Source organism: Aotus nancymaae, unplaced genomic scaffold (genome assembly GCF_030222135.1).
Source record: "Aotus nancymaae isolate 86718 unplaced genomic scaffold, 86718_ANA_hifiasm-v0.15.2.pri h1tg000053l, whole genome shotgun sequence".
NCBI classification, from domain to species: domain Eukaryota; kingdom Metazoa; phylum Chordata; class Mammalia; order Primates; family Aotidae; genus Aotus; species Aotus nancymaae.
This window is the reverse complement of record NW_026988467.1, coordinates 404939-420274: the sequence shown is the minus strand read 5'-3', so window position 1 is coordinate 420274 and position 15336 is coordinate 404939. Positions and strand designations below refer to the sequence as shown.

At 58.8% G+C, this 15336-nt stretch overlaps 1 protein-coding gene across 1 annotated transcript in view; it reads right to left on the bottom strand.

Annotated features, from left to right (window-relative positions):
- Positions 1-15336, bottom strand: part of PRDM16 (PR/SET domain 16) — a 368424-nt gene that overhangs the window by 190965 nt on the left and 162123 nt on the right. The window contains exon 3 of the mRNA XM_064363712.1: positions 7011-7061. Within this exon, the coding sequence (XP_064219782.1) occupies positions 7011-7061 (51 nt within the window). The remainder of the gene's footprint in view (positions 1-7010; positions 7062-15336) is intronic.

The following is a 15336-nucleotide window of genomic DNA, read 5'->3' as shown; positions in this document are numbered from 1 at the left end:
GTAGAATCAACTCAATTTAGAATGGGGGAGGGCGGCAAAAAGCTTACATTGATAAAGTCGTCACCCAGCCGGGAGCTGCCCAGAACTCACCTTGGGCCACGCTAACGGCACATTAATCACCCTTATCAGCCTGTGAAGGGGCCCCGTGGGACTGCCCTACCCCGGGGGCAAGTTCAGGTGCTGCGAGGTGGTGGCGAGAGGTCAGGGTCCAACCCGGGCCGCTGCCACCTTGGAGGCCCCGGGAGCTGTGCCTTCCGCCCTCCCTCCGGCCTGATTTCTGCCCTGGGGGCGGGAGCCTCGGGAGCAAAGCGGCCTTTCCAGACCAGCTGCAACAGTTGTGGAAACAGGATCCCGGGAGCGGCCGGGGGGGGGGGGGGGCTGGGGAGGGGCGAGAGGATGGAGAGGGCAGAACCTGGGCACCTGGGTTGGTCCCCAGGGACGGCTGACGGTCCCCAGGGTCTTGGCCCAGCGCTGCCTCGGGAAGGGGATGGCGCGGGCAGCGCGCTCCGACTTTCAGAGGCCGAATTACACCTCTCCGCCTGCAGCCTTTGATTCAGCAAAATCAAGGATGCAAACTTCTTAGGAATACTTAGTTTCCATGGCAACCGTAGCTGACCTCCACATTATTGTTCTCAGGACGGGACTGACTTTACTATATGTTCATTCACTGAATTAATGGACTCCCGGTTCTTTTATCAGCAACCCCGGGACAATGGACGGACAGGCATGTCGTCAAAGGGCTTTCAGCCACTGTCCAGCCTTTTGTCCGCGGCTTACGGCAACGAGGCGAGTCTATTCAGCCCGAGATTATCAAAATCAACTCCGGGCTGTCTCCGGGGCAGCTCCACACACTTGGGTTTCATAAAGACATAACTGATCCCACATGCAAATTAATAATTTGGATCGCAGGGTTCTGGGGGCTAGGGACTTTGGTGTGTTTCTCTTCTGGTTTCTTTTCTGGAAATAAAGCGCGCGGGAAGGTAAACTGCAGTCTGCTGACGACGGTGCTCCGGCGGCTTCTGTGCTGCTGGCTGGCCGGTTAGGCAGCAGGGGAAACGGCGGTCTGAGCTCCACTCAGCTTGCGGGCACAGGCCTCAGCAAAACCAAGCTTGGGGCGGCCGCAAAAAGCCTTCAGATCCAGGACACGCCAGAGAGCCTGCTAGTTCCTGCACGAGCCAGCAGAGGAGCCCCACGTGTGCGTCGCAGCGCCTCCTCCTGCAGCCCCGGGTTTGGGGGTCTCGCCATCTCCCCAGCCCATCCCTTCCCTCCCTCCCCACCCACTCCCTTCCTCCCCAGCCCTCCAGCCTCTTTGAGGGGGGAAAGCAATCCAAACGGAGTACAGTAAGCCACAGGACTGGACACTGAACAGCAGTCCCTGGCTGCGTGGTGCTGCGCTGAACGCAGAGAGCCCCTTGCGGCCAGGAACTCTGCGTATCCCGCCTCGCAAACTGCCCGGAGTCAAAGCCTGGTCCCAGCCGCACTTCGACCTCAGGGTGTGTGGCCTCCTCTGGTAATTGCTGCACAAAAGACACTCAGCAGTAGCCGGTCTGTCTCGCTCCCACCTTCCCTGGCTTGGGAGTCATCCTTCATTAGCCTACAGTCCCCACGGGAAGAACCCAGGAGACCTCTGGGCTCCTCGTTACCGGAGGCATTTTGCCCAGGCTAGGCCATAGAAAACGTCCTCACAACAGCCCAGTGGGACAGGCCACGGTGCTAACATCCAAATAATCATTTCACAAATTATCATAATTATCAATCAATCACCCCGTTTGGACAACGCGAGCCTGGGCTATCAGATGGCTTTTATGACCTGTAGCATTTTGTACGTAATAATAATAACGGGGAGAGATTTATGGACCCATCACCGGCCCCTCTTCCGGTGGAATGACTTTATTAGCTCGATTTATTTTTGACCCTCCTCTAAGCCTCTGCGCTCCCGCCCCTCGCCCTGGGGGCTGGCTGGGATGGAAGGTTTTCCCGAAGCTTCTGAAGGGGCATTTTCAGGTCCCCAGGCCTAGCCCTGCCCTGCCAACTCACGGTTTATTTATTTTTGGGAGGAGGGGGTAGAGAAGCGGAGGAGAAGAGAAAATAAAAATCAGAAAAGGTCACTTCCCTTTGTTTCTGTTCCCCGCTCTGTGTTAACACGTCCTTCCTTTTCAAGAGCGGAGAGGAAAGCACGATGAACTGGACAAAGGGAAAGGCTTCGGGGCCATGTTTCCCCTTTCAGATCCCAGAGATTGAATCAAAATTCTCTCAGCTGATAGCATCTCCCGGGTGGACTACACTCTTGTTAACGGATAAATTCAAGCCCTCCAGAAAGTCAAAGAATAAATTTAAGCCTTTTGCCAAATGTCTATCCTATTGGATTTTGATAAGATGGCCATTGAGCCTTAATAATGTCTTCCATCCATTTTCAGCGAGCCCTTAACACGGCTCTTTATTCGTCCCCAAAGCCTCTTCGCCCGGCCTTTTTATTACCGGCTCCGGCGGGCTCTCCAGGGAGCCTCGCGCCCCGAGTGATGGATGGACAACTGGCTAGATTATCTCCCGCAGATGTTTGCTCTCCAGCAGCCCGGGGCTTTCCCTCTAAGTAAACAGAGACTAAAGAGGGACTCTGTGGAGGGAGCGGCCCCAGAGGTCCCTGCACCGCGGCGCAACGCGGCCCGACCCACAGCCAATGTGATTTTTGGGAAGTGCCGATGACGTGCCAAGGGAGCACCAGGTCGGATGCTGGGATGGCGAGGGCAACCAGGGCGAGTGTGGGCCAGCACCAAAGCTCTAGGCTGCGTGGGCACACGGGCTGCAGGGGCCCGGGTGGGGTACAGAGGGGACACGGGAGGCCAGGGTGGGGCCAAAGGGGTGCAGGAGAGGTGGGGGACGACAGTCCCCTGGGCCTGGCAGTGGCTCCACCCTCCTGGGGCAGGGGCGGGGCTGATGGGAGGCAGCTATATACCTCTCACAGGAGCCCTGCCCCCAGTCACAGTCCTGGGTTCGAATCCCAGGCCTCCACACACCCCCGGCCGGCCGCCCTTGCCTGTAAATTCTGAGTAGAGTCATTCCGCATCCAGCCCCTTCAGAGACCTTGCTCTCTTGATACTTAGAATTCCTAACCGAGGCTTCCCCACAAAATAGCCCCTTTTCTGCAGCTCATGTGCCAAGCCGATGACTGAATTAACTTCCTCACATGTCACTGAGGCAGGTAAAGAACAGGAAGCATAATCTTCCCAGAGGTGGATGAACTGAAGGCCAGAGACAGGAGCTGCCCGCCCCCCATCACGCTCCCACAGGAGCTGCCCACAGCCAGGTCACGCAGCCCCGTCACGTTCCCCCATGAGGATTTTAATGCTCCCAACTGCGCCTTTGGGTGACCCAAACTACAAAAGCCATAAACCAGAGTCCTCGTCCGATAACCAGGGATTGCACTGAATTCATCCTCAGCGCAGCACCACGGTGCACAGTCACCTTAGCAATCCGCACGGTGCACCCACGTCCATAGCATTCATCCTCAGCGCAGCACCACGGCGCACAGTCACCTTAGCAATCCGCACGGTGCACCCACGTCCATAGCATTCATCCTCAGCGCAGCACCACGGCGCACAGTCACCTTAGCAATCCGCACGGTGCACCCACGTCCATAGCATTCGTCCTCAGCGCAGCACCACGGCTCAGTCACCTTAGCAATCCGCACGGTGCACCCACGTCCATAGCATTCGTCCTCAGCGCAGCACCACGGCTCAGTCACCTTAGCAATCCGCACGGTGCACCCACGTCCATAGCATTCATCCTCAGCGCAGCACCACGGCGCACAGTCACCTTAGCAATCCGCACGGTGCACCCACGTCCATAGCATTCGTCCTCAGCGCAGCACCACGGCTCAGTCACCTTAGCAATCCGCACGGTGCACCCACGTCCATAGCATTCGTCCTCAGCGCAGCACCACGGCGCACAGTCACCTTAGCAATCCGCACGGTGCACCCACATACATAGCATTCGTCCTCAGCGCAGCACCACGGCTCAGTCACCTTAGCAATCCGCACGGTGCACCCACGTCCATAGCATTCGTCCTCAGCGCAGCACCACGGTGCACAGTCACCTTAGCAATCCTCACGGTGCACCCACGTCCATAGCATTCGTCCTCAGAGCAGCACCACGGCGCACAGTCACCTTAGCAATCCGCACGGTGCACCCACGTCCATAGCATTCGTCCTCAGCGCAGCACCACGGCACAGTCACCTTAGCAATCCGCACGGTGCACCCATGTTCATAGCTCTAAATAGTACATCTGTTCTCAGGGCGGGGCCTTCCGTCTGGACGGAAGGTCACTTGAGGGCTGTGTGTCCTGGTCCTCCTGGCCCCGAGTCTGAAGCCTTTGTCTTCGAATTTTAGCTCACGTCTCTCAGTCTCTCAGCCCTGACCCTCTCCCCTTGCCCTCGCCCCAGAGTGCCTGGGAATGTCACTGAATGGGTCCAGTCTGAGCCCTGGGGTTAGGGATCTGATTTTCCCACAGCATGACCTTGGCAAACATCCCCTGGACGATGATGGTGCTGAGTTTAGTGCAAGGCTGGAAAAACTCCTGGGCAGTGCTGTGGGTGGCCTCGCCCTCCAGTGGACTTGGGTGAGGACGCCTCCTCCAGGCAGCCCCCAGGCCCTCAGACTGGGCCTGCAGAGCAGCGGCAGGGAGGAGCCCTGGGCTGGGGTCAGGAGGCCTGCTTGGACAGGGCCATCACCAACGCCCCCGATGCCGCTCTGTACCCTGCACTGGGCTCCTGTGGCTGCGGTGGTGCCCCGGGGGTTGCGTGTGTTGCGTCTGCTCTGATTCTGTGGGATGGCGGAAGCTCAGGCTCCCAGCCAGCCTTCCCAGGGCCTGCCTCAGAGGGACGCCTGCTGCTCTGGGCACTTGGAAGTAGGAGACCCCCGGCTGGATGGCACCTCACACCCATCCTGGGAGCTGCTCTCAAGAATGACCTTGAGCTACGTCGGGTGAGACCTGATGGCCCCACGTATAAAACAAAAAGGCAAACCCAGCATGGCCCAGAGGCACAGAAGGCCGTGCCCACTTCACCCTCCTGTCTGATTTCATTCTGGTTCGGAAGCAGCCAGCACTTGCCTCCTCCGGCCCTTTAAATGTAGACTTGACCTTTTGACCTTCTGCCTTGACCCCTGTTCCTAGAGCAGGCAACCCATCCTAGCATAAACCGTTCCCAGTCTAACCTCCTGCCAGGCCACCTCCACGAGGCATTCAGGAGAGGTGGGGCCAAGGAGGGCGTCTCGAAAACGTCAGGCGGGTCAGGGACGCGTGGGTGGAAAACACAAGGATTTCAGGCTGATTCGAGAACCCGGGGGATTCGCCCTGACTGCAAGGAAGTGAAAATGCCGCAGTTCTCTGAAACACAGCAGCCCCGCTTACTGCTTCTTGCTCCTCCGTGTCCTTTAAGAAGATGTCAATTCATTTAAACAGGCAGGAAAGGAGAAAGAGAGACAGCGGACAAGGCCAGCACTGGAATTTGGGCCGTGGCGTGGTCAGACACGGGCACAGGAAGGCCTCGGTGGAGACTGAGAGCAGACACCTTGTCCTTGGACAAAAGGACCCCAGGGGGCCAGACGCAGCCCCATGAGCCATGGGGCGGAGCAGGGAAAACAGTTCGTGGGTCGCCAGAGGCCCTTTGGCGGGTCGCCACGGGGCCGAGAAAAGCCTCCACTGCCACGCTTTCTCCAAAATCAGTGTTCTGGGGTTGAACCTGGAGAGAAGGGTCAGGTGCCCCTGTGCCTCTAGGATAGCTCTGCCCAGATGGTGGGTCCCCTGCGCCTCACAGGCAGCTCTGCCCAAATGCCTCGGCTCAGAGACTGCGATATGGCGAAACCAGCACAGCGCTTCCCTTTGACTTTGGGAGAAAACGGCGTATTGATGGCGTGAACCTCAGCTCAGGGGGTGGGGTCAGGCCTTCCTAACCACAAGGCCGACAGTACCCATCCAGCTCCTGTTCTGTTCACGGAACCCAGTTGTAATTTGACGGAATTGTAATGGCACTCAGTAGGCACTGACTCAGCGCTGGCTCACCCGTGCCTGCAGCCCCCATGGTGCCCTGATGCTGTCTGGATGGAGATGTGTGAACGAGACTTGCTAAATTTTATCTTGCTTTGAAGCAAAGATGCCAAGCGAGGGACCGTTACTTTAATTTTACTAGAAGACTCCCCAAAACAGGAGATCAGCCCCCACGCGTGAGTGTGCCTGTGTCTGTGGGTGTCTGCGTGTGTGTGCAGGCAATGCGTACCCCATGGGGGCCGAGCTGTGCTGCTGAACGGGTTCCAGACTTCGGAGCTGCCTTTCCGGCCATTCCTCCTCCTGCAGTGTGCACATCCAGGGACACGTGTGACCATGTGCGCCTCCCCGGGGACCTGCGTGTTTCTCTGTGCACAGTTCTCCCTCTGAATCTGTTGAGCTGATGTTTGTCCCCCAGCCGTCACCCACCACCAGTCAGCAAAGCCGTGGGTAATGCCACGCGGACACTTTTTCTCTCGCCTGGTGGTTTGCTTATTTAAAGCGACGCTTCTCTGGAAGCTGCGAGTGCAGCAAAAGGCTTTGCTGAATCTGCAGCCAAGTCTTCCCCATATCCTTTTCATGAGAGTATCCAGTGAAGACAGTTAAATAAACACAACCTGCGTTTATTTAATTTTCCCGTCCTCTGCGTGGCCCGGAGCTTTCCCACAGGTACAGGGCTCTCCCTCGTGCTTGGGAGTTAGGAGAGTGGCAGACGGCCCCGTACCTGGGACCCTACAGTGACGGGACCCTGCCCTGCCCTCTTACCACACAGTAAAAAGAAGCATCCCTCCTAATTACAGCAAAGCCACCGTCCTGGGCACATATCAGTCCGCACATGACACATCGCTCAGGACCTGACAGCAACACCGAGACTACACGCTTGTTAACTCAGGGATGGCTGGGCTCGCAGTCACCCCACAGGAGCCCCGAGGATGCTGGGAGCAGAGGCGGCGCAGGGGAGCACTCCTACCTTTTTGATGCAGCCTTCCCGGGGCGACACGTCCGCATCAGTCAGTATCTGCTGCAAAACAATTTTGAGAGGGGTTGTTAGTGTCGGATCAAATGCCGTTCTCAAGCCACCCTGGGTTCTAAGCGGTGGGGGGAGACCCGCTGTCTCCTGAAGTCACAGGGGTGGGACCCAGCGGCTTCTCCACAGTAGGAAATGAAGGGCTGCCTTGATTGCAGGGACCTCTTCTTCCAACAGAGGCTCCCCCAATCGCTGAGGACTCCACGCATCCCCCAGGGACCTCACCTCCCTGGAAACCCCGCACTCCAGGGACGGAGCCACACTCTGTCGCTCACTCTGGCCCTTTAGTGGTTGGGTGGGGACCCGGGTCAAGGTGTCCGAAGGTGAGCCATTCACACTATTTCTGAGAGCCATGGGCAGAGCGCACGGAACCTGGATGGTGAACAGGCTCTATTTTTATTTCCTCTGGGTTCTGGCAGCGAATCGCGCCACGTGTATTTACACATAACTTGCCCTATGTTGAGCCAGGCCCTGGAAGGGTGAGGGAAGGGAGATGCAGTCCCTGCCCTCAGGAGGCTTACAGTCCAGCTCAGGAGGCAGCACTCAGTGGGGAGTTGGACTCTGCCCAGCGGTCCCAGGAGACAGCGGTGAGTGGCCGGGGAGAGGGGCAGAGGTCGGCCAGCGCCCTGCAGCAGGGCGGCTTGGTGGGTGCTGGAGGGAGAGGGAGCCGATGCCACTTCTCTGGTTCTCTTTTTTGGCAAATCAGAGGTGGGAACATTTTAACTGGGTCTTCACTCCCGTCCAGATCCCTGGGAGGGGGATGTCCCCATGGCTTTTGGGGAAACTTCTCAAAGAAAATGGAGCTGAGGCAGAAAAGCTGCTGTGCCTAGTGCCACGCAGGGGCCCGGGGGTGGCCACTGAGGACCCCCAGCTGTGGCTTCGGGCCTCACAGGAGCTCCCGCCCCCTCACCCACATGTGGACAGAGGCAGAGGCAGTGAGGCCGGAGTGTGCCAGCGGGCGGCTCATTCTTCCTCCCGGCTCACTTCGGCCCGGAGCGTTCCCTGACTCGGCTCTGGAGAGCATTTCGCCGGGTACCTCCTCTTAAAAGCCAGCAGGTGGGGGGGCGGGGGCGGTGTCTCAGTGACCCATCCCAGAGTGCTCTCTGTGTGAAGCAAACTGACAGATGAGCTCTAGAAATTGGATTTTTCCCTTCTGGACCCAAAGTGGCCGTGCACGGGCGAGTATACGGAAATCACACTGTTGCTTCCACAGAACAGAAACCAAGACTGAAACTGATACTCGAAAAATAACACGAGAAATGACGCTCAAGCCAAAGGTTCTTCTTCCCGCCCCTTCATATCACATGATGGTTTCAGAAATCGTAAAGACAGAGCGCAGAGCGCTCACCAAGGCGCAACTGACAAGCGCAGCCATGCGGGGCCCAGCCCGATAGCCTTCCGGGTCGCCCGGCGCTAATGTGAACGGCAGAGACGCCTGCTAGATTCAGGTACCCAGGTGGGTGGCGTTCGGAAGAGGAGAAAGCGTCAGGAGGGGTGTGACCTGCCCGCGGGGCCGAGGCGAGCTGAAGGCAGAGCTCGAGGCAGTGCTGAGGCGGAATCTCTCCTCACTCTGGATGCTGGAGGAACGTTCGGCTGTCCTAGGTCTGGGGAAGGGATGCCCATCCCAGTGGTGGCCCTGGGGTTCTCAAGAGTAGAGGGACAGTGCCCGCCGTCATGGGCTGCCCCAAGCAGAGAGACTGGATCACGCTGCCAGTTAAAGGGCTGGGCTGAACCAGAACCAGGGCCTGCTTTGTGAGGCAGGTTGAGGAATAAGATGCTTTTTCTGTCTCTCTGGCATTCATGGCCAAGTCACAGGCACCTGTGCAGACACCAGCCCCCAGAGGGTCTTGCCCTCCCCGCCCTGGCCCGCCAGCACCCGCTCACAAACCCACACCCCTGCCAAGAGCCCACAGGGGCCAGGTGTTGGCCTGGGAGCATCTGGTGGCCTCTGGCTGGGCATTTTCAGAGCGGCTCCCTCCTGTTCCCAGTGGGAATGTGCATACCATGGCCAAGGCATTCCCATGCAGGTGCCCAATGCCCCGGGAGGCGCAGTGACACCTCCACCAACACCCCAGGCAGGGTCAGTCCAGGAGCCCCCAGGAACACCAAATCTTCACATCCGGAGGGGGCTAGCATGAGAGCCCTCCAGCTGCCCACAGATGCCAGCCTAGGCTTGCTGTGGCCTCGGATGCATGGCCTTTCAGGTTGGGGCCACCCTCTCTCTGTGCACGCTGCTCTCTGCTGGGTGTGTGCCATTCCTGCTGTGGCCTGATCTTCCTGTCTCCCTAACCTCCGAGTGGCCAGGTGGGATGGGGCACCCCAGGCCCATCCATCACGCCACGCAGGGGCCCTTCTCCGACTTTCTCTTGGAGTCTGACAAGGTCTGTGCCTGGGTGTGGCCAGCACTCCTGCTCCCCAGAGCTTGCCGTCAGGTGGGGATGCAGAGATGGACGTTCCAACCCTGGCCCCAATAGTTTAAGGCACGATGTGTGATGCACCGACCAGAAGGGCCCAGCCATACTGTGTGGCAGCAGGAGGTGGGGCCTGGCCAGCCCCGGGGTGGTGGTGGGGGCAGGTGCCACAGCTGTTGGGCTCCTGGCTGTCTCTCTGCATCCTCTGAGCATGGTGCCTGGGCCCCCTTTGGGCTGAGGGTGTGGGCTGCTGAAGATTGTGGTCACACTGGAGCGCAGTGTGGAACCACGGAAAAACCGCGCAGAGGTGGAGCCCTCCCCGGCTGCCCTGCACCCCCTGAAGAGGAAGACTTCATGGCTACAGAGAAAGCAGCGGCCTCCTGCAGGCGGGGCACCGGGGCCTGAGCCGTGTTCCGGAACCGCCCGCCCCATGTCACAGCCCGCCTTGGCAGGTACGAAGACCATTAAATGTGCCTCTTCACCTGCCGCTGACCTCGGGTGGAAAAACAGCCGGACGCGCTCCCCGGCTCACTCAGCCTTGGCTCCCCGCTCGCCTGAGCCGGTGCTTTGCTGAAAACCCTCTTTATTTCGCCTGCTGGGTCCTCAGCACACGCATCGCTGGCTTCTCGATAGCTGGCAGTGGCCGCAGGGCTCTCAGCCCCTCCGTACCCCGGCAGAAGTATTAGGTGTGTTTGATTAAGCGTTTTAGCCAAAAAAGCGAGGTTTGACCTCTGGCATTAAGCTTCTCTCGCGGGTACCAGCGCCAGAATTTAGCTAAGTGGGGTTGGTCAGAACCTCTTTTTTGACTCTTAAAATAAATACCCTCTGTTCTCCGAAAAGTCAGCAGAGAGGAGCCACGCACACGGGGGCGTCCCGTGCGCTCACAGCTCTGCAGTTCTGGCGTGGCCCCTGGGGGCTCAGCTTGCTGTTGTGTCACAAATGGATCCCAGAAGGTTTCTCTCCCGTCAAAATCATCTGTTATTAAAGTATCTGAAAACCTAACTAGGGAGGAATTCCAGAGCAAGCCCCGGCCACGGAGCTGCTTCCAAACTGGCAGGAGGTGAACAAAGCCCAGCGTGGAGGAGGCCGAGGCCCACGAGGGCCCCAAACACTCCAGTTCACGTGCCCCTTGCTCTTGGCATTGACGGCAAACCTTGTCTCTCTAACATACTTTTATTTGAAACAGGGTGTCTTGCCCGGGCTGGAGTGCAGTGGTGCGATCACGGCTCACTGCAGCCTCAGCCTCCTGAGCTCAAGCGATCCTCTCACCTCAGCTTCCTGAGTAGCTGGGACAATAGGCACATCCCACCCAGCTCATTTGTTTTATTTTTTGTGGAGATGGGGTCTCACTATGTTGCCCAGGCCGGGACTCCTGGACTCCAGCAATCCTCCCGAAGTGTGGGGATTATAGGTGTGAGCCACCATGCCCAGCTCTGCTCTAACCTACTTTTCTTTCTTTCATTTTTTTTTTTTTTTGTGTGTGTGTGTGAGAGAGAGAGGGTCTCGCCGTGTCACCTAGGCTGTAGTGCAGTGGCTCAATCAGCTCACTGCAGCCTTAGTCTCCTGGGATCACGTGATGCTCCCATCTCAGCCTCCCAAGTAGCTGGGATTAGAGGCATGCTCCACCATGTCTGGTTACTTTTTTAAATTTTTTTTGTAGAGATGGGGTCTCACTATGTTGCCCAGGCTGATTTCTAACTCCTGGGCTCAAGCAATTCTCCTGCCTTGGCCTTCCAAAGTGCTGGGATGACAGGTGTGAGCCACTGTGGCTGGTTCTAACCTACTTTTCTCTCTTGTCCATTTCTGAAGTAGCTTCATTGGACCCAAAGATGTGGGTGTGAGTCTAGAACCTGCTAAAAGCTGATTCCAAGGCCTCCTCTCCTTGAAGAAGCCCCTGTGGGTGGGGTCAGGGGGTGAGGGTTATCTGTGCAGGGCACCCAGGGATGTACAAAAGGCTGGGTTGATGGAGCCCTCTACAACTCCTGCATCCCATCCAGGCTCCAAGCCTCGCTCTGCTCACCGCTGGGAGACTGTGGGGTCGAGGGGCTCAGGGTTCTGCTGGAGACACAGTCTGAGCAGGGGTCTTGGTGGTCACTGGCCTCAGGTTCCCACACCCCGTGCTTTCAGTAGGGTTTTATACCCAGCTAAACAGTGCCCCTGGCAGGGCTGGAAGCTGATGACCAGGCCACACTGAGCCTCCACATCTCAGCTCATCTCACTCCTGGAGAGGAATGCCCATGGCCTCCTACTCATCCTTTCTGAGAACATGGAATTTTTAAAGAACAACTGTCATTCTCAATTTTCTTTCCAAATTGAAGCCCTGGTACTGCCAATTTCCCTGGTGTAAATGTTGCATCAACGTGGGAGCAATGGTGATGTCAATCCTAACAGCAGCAGGTCATCTTCTGGGGGCCTGCCGCATGTGGGGGGGCCTGTTCCAGGCACTGCAGACACAGACCTCCTCTTCACAACCGCCTGTGGGAGGCAGGAACCGGCACTGTGCCTGCTGTATAGACGGGAAACAGAGGCTTCAGAGCGGAGGTGACCAGGCAGAGGTGGAAGAGCTGCTCAGGACGACACCTGCACTGGAACCTGGGCCTCCTGACTCCCACAGTGTGCTCCCGAGGGACAGAGGCCTCCGGGTGGATGCCTCGGTGGGAAGAAGCCATACGCCAGGCCCTTCTGCCCAGGACTTGCACCTGAACCCTGGCCAGGACTCTCCCCACGGCCAACCTCCCTCTGCCCGTGTAAGCTCCGGCGGAGCTGGGTGGCTTCCCGTTGGCAGCTCCCGCAAGAACCGTGAAAGGCGGTTAGTCAGCGGCTGTCCCGGCTCTGGCTCCCAGAGCAAAGACTGCGCTGGTGTTGACACAAACCCCTGAGCTCTCAACCGGGAGTGGGGTAATATTTATTTATTTTTTGCATTAAAAAAATCAGCTTGGCCGTGTTTGAGCTACAGAAATGATTTTTTTTCAAGCTCCTTGGACACTGTTTTTAGCTTTTATGCCTAAACAGATACTTCTCAGTTCTTTCAAGTGAGATCTATCCAATGAATGGAGGCTCTCTCTTTACTCCTAAGAAAAATATTTACACAGTCAAGTACGGCACGGAAAAGGACCCTGGGCTCCAGAAAGCCCGTCCCGAAATGCACAGAGGTCTGCATGCCACTGTTTACACTCCCAGCCGCCACCTCCCACCCTCCTGTCCTCCACATCTCCCCAAAGGCCTTCCCAAGCCCCCCGCCTTGGGCCCTGTCATCAGGGGTTGGCCTGGGGTTCCACATGAGACCCCCGAAGGCCTGTGCAGCATGAGGGAGCAGCCCATGCCTTCCAAACTCCCTTTGTTTGGCCAATGAGGGAAGCCAGGCTGCTCTGCTTCCAGGGACCCAAGCGGGGAACAGCACTGGGAGGCAGCGTCTTCGCCCCCAGCCCCACGGGACCCCAGTTCCAGGCGGGCAGCATCTCCTCTGACCTGTCTGGGCTGTGATGGGGCCTCTGCTTTGCTCTGGCCACAAGAACTGCCGTTGGGGCCAGCAGACTTCGATGCACGCCCAGTGATTTCCTCTCGACCTGCTGGGCTGCCCCGCTTGGCCCTGCCCCGCCCAGCCGGCATGGCCTGGAAGACCCGAAATCTGGGCATGGGCTGCTCTCTTTCTGATGTTCCAAGAACACTCTGTCCGCTGGCAGCCCCATCTGTGAGCGCTGCCGCTTGGCCTGGACACGCCACCCGGGCGGGGCTGGCCCCACACATCTCCCCTCCTCCCCGTCCCCTGAGGGCGGGCTCCACCTGCCTTCATGTCCTCATTTCATAAGTGGTATTGCGCACCTTTGGTCTACACTGCCCCATGGAGGGTGCCTTGGAGACATTTAAAAAATCTGGAAGCAGTGTTGAGTCCAGAATTAGCTACTCTGGGGCCAAGACAACAGGTCAGACCCACCCTGCCTTCTGCGGCCACAGCGGCAGAGGAAGAGGGGAGACCTCCAAATCCGAAGCTGAGGTCCTCTTGGGGATGGGGTCCAAAGCAGGGACGGGGGCCCAGGGAGGTGTCAGCAGGGGGCAAATGAGCGCCCCAGAGACGGAAGAGCCTCGGGGTTGGGAGGGCCAGGGGGGCTCGGCTGTGGCCCTCCCTGCTGAGGGATCTGACTCGGGCAGGAGCTCTCAGATAGATGCTGCTGCGGGGAAGAAACAACCGGGGGGGCATGGAGGAGGGATGGTGTGCAGGGCGGTGGCTTCCTGACTGCACGGGTCCTCAAGGGGCCTCCTCGTATCTGCTCAGAGGAGCATGCGGGGGTCTTCCGTGCTGACCCAAGTGTGGGGCCCGCAGTGGGCTCCATCTGACCTATGCTCCCCAGCCTCCCCCATCTGATAGGACCTGTCTAGCTCTCCTCACACAGAGTAGGAGGCTGCCCAGAACAAGAGGGCCTCCGGTGTGAGGCAGACGGCCAAGGGCGGGGTACACTGGGCTCCGCGCTGGGTACTTGGCCCACATTAACGCATCTAAATCTCAAACACACCCACGAGGAAGGCTGTGGCTTCCGGCTCTTTGCAGAAGAGGAAGGTGCTCAGAGAGGTAAAGTAACCTTCGGAATTTGCAGAGCAGAGGAGCATGGACCCGGGCTCACCCTGGATTCACATGGGCCCTGCCAAGATCAAGGTGAGTGGGCCCTGAGGTGGTGCATACCGGGGGCAGGACTGGGCAGCCCCCTTTCCCGGGGAAGCCTGAAGGCACACAGGTGTGGACCAGACCTGACCCCCAGCCCAGGCCAAGCAGGCACCCACCAGAGTGGGGCCTATGGCCATGGCACAGCTCGCTGGTGAAGCACCCCGGAGACCCTGGCTCCCTTCCAGCCTGCAAGCTGCACTGAGGGCTCACGTTCCTCCGCCCACCTCATCACCAATGGGGTGCTCAGACAAGCGCCCCCCAGCCCACTGGCAAGTTTGTGGTCCTCGACCTGGAAGTCACAGGAGCCCCTCAGAGGCCGAGGCTGCTGGGAGCCCTGGGTGGGGGTCCAGTCTCCCACTCCAACCGCTCCAGGCCTGCGAAGCCACGCCCCCAGGTCTCCTTCTCAGCCCTGGGGGCTACGGGAGACAAGGAGGCGCTGTGGGGTCCTCTGGCCTGCCCCCACTGTGACCTTGCTCTGCCCTCTGCCTCTAGCACCTCAGGGCACACGGTAGAGTCAGGGGCAAGGCTACGACTGACCACCTGCCCTGGGCTGCAGTTGCCGGACGGTGGTGCCTGCAGGGACGCATGCTCTCTGGACACCGACCCCCGCCGTGCTGTCCCTTTCCAGAGAAGATAGAGGGCAGGTTAGGCACTTAAGTTTCCCAAGCTTCCGGAATGCTTGGGCCATTCCTGCCACAGCTTTGAATTCTCCACCAAGCCGAAGACGCAGCTCTTCGACCAAAGTCCCCTCCCTGTGCGCGATGAGCTGCTCCAGGCCTCAGAGCCCCGCCCCACACATGCTGGACAGCCCTTTCCAAAAGAGGGGACTGGGGCCAGATCTGACCCAGCCTGGAGATTCCCTGGTGCAGGGCGGGCTTCCAGGGGTCCACATGGCAGGGGCCATCCCCTGTCCTAGACTTAGGGTTGCCCTTCCCTCATGTGAGACTGAGCTGGGGAAGCCCCGCCGTTCCTGGCTTCACCTGAGAGCACCTGCCGATAGAGGCGGGGTCACCAGGGGAGGGGTCGCTGGGGGCGGGGTCACCGGAGGCGGGGGCCGGCAGGAGGCTGGGATGCAGGCGCCAGAGCCCTTTCTCTGCCAGGCAGCGGGGCCAGCCGGAAGGATCTCTGCAGGCCCCTGTCCCCAGCACAGGCGTGTCCAGCATTGCTTCTGGCCCACTGTGGCCATCTTCCTCCTTCT